The following is a 10000-nucleotide window of genomic DNA, read 5'->3' as shown; positions in this document are numbered from 1 at the left end:
AGTTACCCGCCAAACAAATATTGGAAAATATGATGAGTAAAATAATGTAGCTGACTAAAATGGCAAGGCAATTAAGTTTTTAATAGAGAGAGAAGAAGAGTCTAGATGATGTGACAAAGTAATTTCTAAAAGCAGCATTCAGTTTTATGTCATAATTGTCCAATAATGTCAATACAGACATCATGGGTTTCCACTTCCTGTTTATAGGCGACATTTTGAGGACTTTTGATCTTTGAAAATATAGAATTATTAGTTTTGAATTGTTAACTTCTTCTGCAACGATGCAAAATTAAAACAAACGGGAAACAATGACGTAATGAAAAACAAAAACCTGTCCTTAATTGTTTGAAACTGACTGTTCTCAGTGTCAAATGTTGTCAAACGTTGTCAGCAAAGCCAGAGACAGACAGTGTGCAGAGGGCGTGTCTGTGTGTCTAGTTTCCATGCTTTGATTCGCACAGGCCATAATAGAAGCCCCCAGTGTTATGTCTGAGAGGCTAAGTGAGGGCTTGCTGTATCAGTAATGTCACACTCAAGATTTAGATCCACATATAGAAGCCCTAAAACACATTCAAACCAGTTATTTTTGATTTATCACTGCATTGAACAAAATTGTCGTGTTATTACTTTGCCTGGAACGTTCCACAGTGTGACATTCAACTTATTTATCCAGTATTTCTTTCACTGTGGAGGTTTTTGTTGCTCAACCTTGAGAAATATGTATTTTTACTGTGAGCGGCGTCGCCTTTCCACAGAGCTGACCTGTAGCTCCGTGGAGACAAGCTGGTTATGGACCTCCGCACCACAAATGCGACATAAAGCATCTTTAAAATGCAGTGGAAACCGTGTGTAATGTGTTTTAGTTGCAAGTGTAACTGGGGATACTAAAAGAGGCTTAGTCAGGTGACAGACATAGCACTGTGGCTAAAAATACAACTGAATTTACCTAAAAGAAGCTACAAACAAATCAATTCTTGTGTATAAAAGAAATGTGCTTCTCTGGGCTTTCACGCCATCCTTCACCTCTGTACTTCCCCTCATTAGGCAAATAGTAGATAAGTCTGGGTCTTGGTCTTCTAATTAAAATAACCCATAAATTACATGAAAGTTAAGAAGAGAAGGAAAGCGTGAATTTGTAATGAGCCAAAACAGTGCTGCAGATGTTTGTGTTTCCTTTCGCATGTTTTGTCATGTTGGCTTTACCTCTTCCTGTCAGGGCCCTTTGCTCTCTGCCACAAAGCACTCGTATTTCCTCTTCCCTCCAGAAATAGCCCCATAAAATGTATTACATCCACTTTTAGCCCTTGTCAGCGTGTCTGAGGGTCAAAGTTCAACTCCCTTTCCAACTCGTTCTTAGATAACATGGGATGATTTTGTCAATCTATGAGGCTTTTGTTTTTGGTGATTCCCAGTGTGGTCTTAATGTTTGCCAAAGTGATTCAGATCTTTTGGCTGAGGTTTAAGTGTTTTGTTATAAAGTCTGAGTTGTGCATGTGAGTTCTAAGGTAGAAGCTGCCGGCTCGGTCTGGATAACATTTATACATGAAGCTATCACTTCAGCCAAGATTTATGTTCTTTCACACCCTGCTGTCATCCAGGCATTCCTTTTATTCTAGAATAATCTGATCTGGATCAGAACTATTAGGATTTAGAGCATTTGGTATTATTGAAGTGTGTGTGTTTTGTGTTTCATTGTTCTTATTATGTGTTCATTTGGTGCATGTTAAAGAACATACATGACATTTTAGTCTTGTGTCCTGCAGATGGACACACGTGTTTCCCATTCAGATCAGAGAAAGGGTGCACAGGTTTATTTACTGCTCGTTTTAGTTGTAGTAACTGGCAACCCAAATCATCCTGATAATGGATAATTCTTTTGAGAACCACAACATCAAATTTTCACCTCAACATTTTGGACATTATGGCCAAAGTTTTTGTTATCAAGAATAAATCAGCATCAGAATCAGAAAAGCTTTTATTGCCATTGTCAGTGAACAACGGCTCCAGGTATAAGGTGAATCATAAAACAATGAATAATAACAATTTTTAAAATATAGACTGTGCTATAATTAGGGCATGTAAAAATATGTCAACGAATAAAATAGCACCACAATTTTATCATTTAAAGCAATTATCATGAAGTGCTTTTTATTTGACCATGTTAATGAAATTTAAAATTCTTACATACGGTTACTTTAAATCTGCATTTTGTTTTTAGTATTATATCCTCTGCATCGAACTGGAGCAAATTCAAGGTGTTCTTGACATAAAAGTTCAGGGATGAACTCAATGTGAATTTAGCTTTTTCCTGAGGATGTTTTCCATCCGTCACATCATTTTGATTTGGTATTTTAATATCTGTTCTGTTTTAATAATAACATTTTATAATTTAAGACAATTTAATTTAAAGACAAAAGAATAAAAACAAGGTATCTAGTTTATGCTCATAAAATTAATACTGAAATAATTTAAATTAAATTGAATCAGTAATGGCGACGATCAATATGATCAATCACAATTATTGCACTTTTTTCATGAAGATGGTGTTTTGCACATCGTGTTCTACAGCAGGTGTGTAGGAGAAGGCGTGCGTGATGCTGAAATGTTGCCTGTAATGTTTCACCTGTAAATAAAACATCCCCCTGCAAGTAAGACGTTGTGCAGAATTTATTATCAGTACATTTATTTTTTTCAAATTGTACAGCTCCAACAAGAGTTGGAGTTCTGGCTGCACATTTGGGTGAAATCCCCCTGTTTTGAGCCGTTGTGGACAGTATGTGCTGTGAGGCCTGAGAGTGTAGGAGGCGTGAGTCATGCTCGCTGTCAGGGAGACCGTTGGACACAGAACACAGATGTGCATGTCTGGAGAAGCAGTGGGCTGGAGGAGGCTGGAGGATACGGAGGACACGGAGAGCGACAGGCACAGATGGAGAGTGTTGTGTGGCAAAGGGATAAAACAGCATATGTGATCAGGAGTGGGCGCTCTTTTCTGTCAAGTCTGCACAGTCTGGGCAGATACAACTGTCTCCTGGAATACTGAGGATAAAGTAACATGGCGCAGCGTGTCATGTACACCTTTATATACCTGTAGCGCCTGTCAGCTCACACAACCAAGAGAACTTCGAGATACAAGAGGATTGTCTCACGTCCTGCTTTCGCAATCTGAAGCTCTGAGAAACTCCCTGCATCGTTGACCTGTTACTCATCAAACTGAATCATCTCTGACCCCAAATCTCAGGCTGGTTCATAAATGGTTCATAAAACTGAATCGGAACATATATGAGAATCCGCCATTCGGAAGAGATATTAAGAGTTAGTTCTTTTCTGTTCACGCTCAAACTCAAGCGAGCAACTGTAGAGCGCGAAGGTGAGAAGCGAACAACATCTAAAGTGGAAAATAAAGTGCACTGACCATAATAAATGTGTCACTTTGGCTCTACAGACAAAAGAGATGCAACAATAACCAAAATGTTGTGATGCTGTATCGTCAAAAGTCTCCCAATAATATCATGGACTGTCATAATATTTAAAATTAAAAGCTCCTTTGATTATACGTATTGTTTTTCAGCGTATACAACATTAAGAAATATGTTATTAAGCTGTTATTAAGCACTTTTATATTTTATTTGGACTATGACAGTAATTAATCACACCAAAGGCTTGTCACGGCATTTTGAAAGGAAAAAGTATAAAAGATGTGGATATTGTTGCATCCCTAATAGATAGATACATATAAATTGCCATCGCACCAACCTCAGCCACCTCTACAACAATGAACAAAATCACACAAAATAAATCCACCAGGGACTTTCTCTAGCTTGTGCCCTCTTTGTTTCTTTCCTTGCACAAACTCTCGGACAGTGTCGTCAGCTAAAGACAAACATCGGTAGTTCTCACGTGCTCATTAAGTCTTGGCCAAACGAAGAGTTTATCTTGCACACTTAGCTGTGGGATGGCACTCATCCGATGTTTAACTTGTGAACGCTCTATCGTTTCTGGGAGGAATTTCTGCAAGTTGTCTCAAATTTCTCCCTGTGGCATTGTTGCGAAGCTAAACTGTCAGCTTTTGTTTGAAGAAGGTCAGCTCAGGACTGACCAATGTCTGGAACATGCATCGAAAACGGAGAGTGCAGTGCCATTTAGATGAGGCGGGAGTGTCCATTGCCACATCCTTCTTAATTACAGGCATAGCTCATTAACTGCTTTAAATTACCATATTGACAGTTTTTTTTTTTCTATAATTGCCTTGTGTTTCATTCTAATTAGAAACTCAATTTGTACTTATTTTTGTTTGTCACTGTCCATACACGCAGTATAAACCAAGTTAATTTCATTCATATGGCTTTAATTTGGCACATTATTCAAACCAATCCAGCAAAGACTTCTCCCTGACCTCGGAGGGAATATGCATGAGAGATAAAGTCAGACCAACAGCGGAGGAACACTGGAAAAGGGGAATTTTTCTACTTTGACTCAGCACAAACTTTCAACTTTGCTACTTAGAGGAAATTGATTTGCAGTCATAATCTCCCACAACTCGTGATGGATAAGACATCAAATCCAGTTTTAATTAAACACAGACATTAAGGATTGCGCCACGACAGAATGTACAAAAAAAACTTGTTTGTTTCTGTGGGTTCAAAAAAGGTTTAGATGATTCGGGCACGTTGCCATTCATTTGGTTGAGGGGAGAGAACACATCATGAATCACACAGTTTGACGTAGGATTTCACATCAGATGAAATGTAGGAAGCAAGCTCTTTTTAAAATCTGTACTTAAATGTAGCTTTTTTGATGGAGGGTGCGCCACCTGCTTGTCTCCATGGAGATTTTATTCATTTGTTCCACTGTATGATATTATACTTGTATATTTACTCAGAGATCAGAAAATTAGAGGAGAGGCGACTCCGCTCACTGGAAGAATGATGTATTTCATGGTAGTTTTGAGTAATAAAACACACACAAAAATCAAACGTGTGTCAATTAAGCTCTACTATGGGACGTTTTGGACAAAGAAGGCAGCACAACCTCCTCCAGAAGAGTTACATAGTCTACTTTTAGATCACTTGGTGCGTACTCTGGCTGGTCATGATATCAAAATGGTCAAAAGTGTTGTGATTTTTGTGACAGTTTTACACTTACTCGCAATTATTGACACGAGACCAAACAACGGTGAAATCCATTTTCTTTTATTCATAGTATCTAATCGACAGAGCATCAATCACAAGTACATGATCAGCTTTATGAAACCAAACGTTCTGATTATACTGTCAGTAAAAAGCACTTTACATCATTTGTTTTTAGTACTTACGATTACATTGCGACTTGACCGAATAATCTTGACATTTCTATTTCTGGCCAAGTGTGACCTACTTAGTCAGGATTAAACATTTGATTTTTACATTACATAAGCGTCTGTCATATGCACCTCCGTCTGTGACAGGAACTCTCAGCTTGACCCATTTACGCTGCTCCCTGCTCAGAATAAATTGGTCCTGCTTCACAAATGAGTGAATAATAGAGATTCAAATACTTGAGCGGGCCTCCGTGTCGCAGTGGTAATATAAGGTGTCCTGACTCTGATTTGAACTCGGAAACGTCCACTATTTGCTCTTCACAGGGCTCAGTGTGTGTGTGGCGTTTTGATTTTCACTTGTGCAGAGCGCTCAGTCAAACCACGGCAGCTCTGATTTAGCTCCAACAGTTTTATTGTCAGTTATGTCTGCTGCATACAAATACAAACCCGTTGGAATGACACGAGACTCACTAATGGAACCAAAGCCGTCTTTTTGCCGCACAATAAAGTGCCGCACAATAAAGTGCCGCGATTAGTACATAATTAACAACGACCCGGGAAGACAGGAACCGCTTTTGGAAAGGCATCGCTGTAGTGGGCTGTGTGAGCTGTGCAGGTGTCAGCTGTCAGGTGTGCTCCTAGAGGATTATGGGTAAGTCTGAGTGCCGCCCCTACGCCATAATAACAGCCATCACGGCCTGTGCACCTGCCGACACACTCCGAGACTACAGGAAGTCGCTTCACTCTAAAACTCTTGCACGCCGTCCCTCCTGCTCCGCTCACATGCAATTAGCCAAGACGTTTTCCAGAGTATAATGTCTGGTCTTTTTTTGTCTGTTTGATCTCTCAAGTAAATGTTTTATTAAAATGTATTTTTCTCCTTAAAGATCTGCCCTTTAAGTAGCTCCACACACCAAACTTTCCAAACTTTTACTTAACAAGAATTTGACAGAATCGGAAGGATTTGTTGATATCTAGTTCTAAGCCTGATTTATTAAAGATTTAAGTCTTAAATATTGAACTTGTATGCCAATTCTCAGTCAAATCGAGTTAACTCAAAAAGGAAATAAGAAATAAGACAACATCCAATCCAAAATCCCTCTGTCATTGTATTTAATGTCAACAAAATGTAAAAAATGTTTCAGATTTAAATGTCCCAAATAGGGACTATTTTGGTCATATTCACACGTGAAATGCCTTATTTCTATATGAAAACATTACATAGTGAAAAATGTACAAATAATACAGTAACACAAATTTTCTTACATTTATTTGAGTAAACGACAGGAGAATTTTCAAATTGATATATTTGGGTTCAAGATTTGTTCCTATTCACCTGTCTTTCCTTAAAGTGCATAAGAGAAAACATTGTAGTTGGACATGAGGTAATTCTACAACTGTTACCTAGCAACTATTCTGTAAACAAGGCCCAAAATCCATACATAAAATACATCCATCAAAAATAGTTACAATTTGACAAATAATAATAACTGATACCACCATTATTTTAATAAATCATTGTTTAAACGGTCAGAAAATTGTAAATTGTCCTTTTTACATTCAGACCGTTTCAGTTTTAAAAGGTTAGCGCTAGGGATGGATTGGAAGTAACTGTGTAGCTCTGGTTAACATGATTATGGGGTAATTTCTGTTGCCATGAAGAAGCCGAAACTGTTATGTATTTGACTGTTTTATAATCTATTTTATGGCGTAAGATGAGATAAAATTGCTTCTGCTAACGTTATCTAACATAAACCTCAACAATGATCCTAACCTTAACCATAATCTTCTTCCTAAACTTAACCAGACCCTTATCTTACACAGACACAAACTCACACGTCCTAACTTATTATTATATCGTTCCAAAACTTCTAATGACCGTTAATCATTTGAGAAAACAGCAGTACTTCGACAAACTTTACTGCAAACTAAGTAATTGTGACTCAAATGCCCTGTAAGTTGCAAATCATCACCATTTTAAAGGTTTTGTCTGCTCACTTTGTCTGTTCTGCTCCTCTTTTCCAGCTGATCACGTTGACGTCCTGAGAGAGCTGGACCTGACAGAAAACATGGAGGGCGTGTCTCTGGAGGCGGGGCTTTGCAGTAACAGAAGAGGCACACGGGAGACAGACCTGGCCTACAGAATAGACAAAAAGATACAACTAAGTGCTCCCACCAAGCAACTTTTCCCAGGTATGATTTACCACAAGCTTATGCATATTTAAGCTGATCATCTGTTGGAAATAGGTCTGCAATGACTAATCGACTATAAATCATAATCATACTTATATTTTGATCATCATAATTGTTATCTGGACTATACAGACTCTAAAAATGCAAAAAACCATAAACAATTTCAGATTTTCATATTTAATGCATTTATTCCCATGTAAATTATCTATCTTCAGTCACCAGGCTTTATTTGGTTATAAATATGTATGTTTAATAAAAATCTGCGAAATAATTGAAAAATAAAAGATTTTGACATTTTTTCAACAAAATGCAGATTTTTTTCCCCCAGTCGGCTAGTTTCGTACCGGGTCGGTCGGGTTACGGCAAACAGACATATTATTTGGCTCAGCCTAGACATGATTGTTTGACTAGTGACAGCCCTTGCTATTTTTTTTTTTTTTTTATCACATTTTCTCTTTGTGACCTTTTGCACATACTATAAACATATATCTCTTTCTGATACTCTTCCAGATTCAAAATTCCCAGAGAACTTTTCTGTAATGGCGGCCGTGCGAGCTAAAGAGGGCTCCCAGTTCTTCCTCTTGTCCGTCTATGATGATCAGGGCGTGCAGCAGGTTGGACTGGAGCTCGGGCGCTCCCCTGTCTTCCTCTACGAAGACCAGAATGGACAGCCAACGCCTCCACTGTACCCCATCTTTAAGACCGTCAACACAGCAGACGGAGGGTGGGCACATCCAACAGTCACAACAATATTGACTCTATTTATACGGCGTTACGAATGTACTTTTTGTGCTGTTTCAGATGGCACAGAATCGCCTACAGCGTGAACGGGAAGTCAGTCACTCTCTACTTGGACTGTCAGAAGATTCAGAGCCTGGATCTGCCTCGTGGGGACAGTGCGGTGGTCAGCACTGACGGCGTCACGGTGTTTGGGACCAGGCTGCTGGAGGAAGACGTGTTTGAGGTAAGACATGCAACACAGAAATCACCCACACAGGCCGGCAACAAGTGTCAAGCAACATCATTGTTTTGAAAAGACGTCCACATTATGAATGAGGTGTTAGCAGAGCGGTATGGCTGGTATGTTCAGAGTTACTCATGAAAGCTGAAATATAATCTGATGTATATTTGCACATTCTGTTCAATAAACGGTGGGGTTTTCATTTTGCATTTAAATCATGTTCGATACCATGCAATCCTCTTGTAAAACAGAAAATCCTCTTAGTAGATTTGAAAAGAAAATCACAGTTCAAGAGGTTAAGGGGGATGGGGTCTCTGTCAATCAAATGTTGGAGGAACAAAGTTAAAATAAATTGAAAAGCTGAAAGGGAACATGTTGTTCAGGCATGTCCACCATTATCCTCTGCAAAGAAAAGAAAATATTTGTTCTTTCAAGTCAGGATGGTCAAGGACTACAAAACAGGAGGTTTATTTGGCCTACAACACTTTTAAAGTCTGGTCACGTCCAATGTCAGAACAAGGCTTTTTAGAATAAACTGTAATCTTATCCATAATTTATATATTACATATAATACCCTTTATTCCCAAGTTTTTGTTCCCAAAGTGACCTTGGTCTGAAGGCTGTGAGAGGCTGCAGAGAAAAATAGAAGGTATAACATTGTTGTAATGTCCTTAAAGCACTTTCACCCACTTTAACCAGATGTCAGTGTCGGCCTGACCCGGGACACGCCCACTGCCCTGGGTGACTCATTGGAGTAATCAACACTTCTTCAAAAGTGTCCACCCATCAGCCGCTTTACCTGAGGTCAGGGTCCTCCCAATAACCCTGTCATAACCCTGTCACCTTTTTCACATTCAGCTGCTCAACTTTAATGGGATGTGCTATTGACTGTGTTTTGAAAACCACAATTCAAATTTTCCTTATTTTAATTAGAGTTGGTTGATTTTTACATTTAGCTTAATTTAGTTTTCTTAATTCACTGCCTGCTTTCCAGCTTTCTTTGTAATTGTGATTGTTGACACTTCCTGTAATGTAATACCTGATGCAAATGTATTCAAAAAGAAGATTAAAGTACATATCACAGGGTTTTATGATTTTCTAATTTTAAAAACTAGGGAGCCTCAAAATATTTGTCCAATGTTTTATTTGTCAAACAGGGATTAAAATTATGAACCTAGAAATAGCTTAACTGGGATAAAATATGCACTTTTTTGGGGTGAAAATCTCATGTATAATTAATTATCTGTGTTAATCAGTAAAATAATTAGTCCAACCTGACATTGGCACTTAAACCTATACATAAATAACATACGGCAGCACCTATAAAAGTGAATTAAGAATAGTTTAATCGCTAAAACCTGACATTGAACATAACGTTAGTAAAATATCCATGTTCTCTGTGTTTTCAAAGAGCCACAGTCCGTGATTATGTTCGTGTCACTCACAGTGAACACACGGGGCGCGGCCGGTACCAGGGGACAGTGGAACATCCAGGCTGACCTCCGGGTCTCCGTTCCCAGGCCCTGGTTCTGGGAGAGGGCTCGGTCTTT

The 10000-nt window shown here is 38.7% G+C and overlaps 1 protein-coding gene across 1 annotated transcript in view; it reads left to right on the top strand.

Moving 5' to 3' along the window:
- col5a3a (collagen, type V, alpha 3a) overlaps positions 1 to 10000 on the top strand; it is a 45415-nt gene that overhangs the window by 5107 nt on the left and 30308 nt on the right. The window contains exons 2-4 of the mRNA XM_072443105.1: positions 7322 to 7489; positions 8000 to 8213; positions 8291 to 8453. Of these exons, the coding sequence (XP_072299206.1) occupies positions 7322 to 7489; positions 8000 to 8213; positions 8291 to 8453 (545 nt within the window). The remainder of the gene's footprint in view (positions 1 to 7321; positions 7490 to 7999; positions 8214 to 8290; positions 8454 to 10000) is intronic.

The sequence above is a fragment of the Eucyclogobius newberryi genome, unplaced genomic scaffold, assembly GCF_026437365.1.
Source record: "Eucyclogobius newberryi isolate DKJ021-1_F unplaced genomic scaffold, fEucNew1.0.hap1 SCAF_13, whole genome shotgun sequence".
NCBI classification, from domain to species: Eukaryota; Metazoa; Chordata; class Actinopteri; order Gobiiformes; family Gobiidae; genus Eucyclogobius; species Eucyclogobius newberryi.
This window is presented reverse-complemented; position numbering and strand designations above follow the sequence as displayed.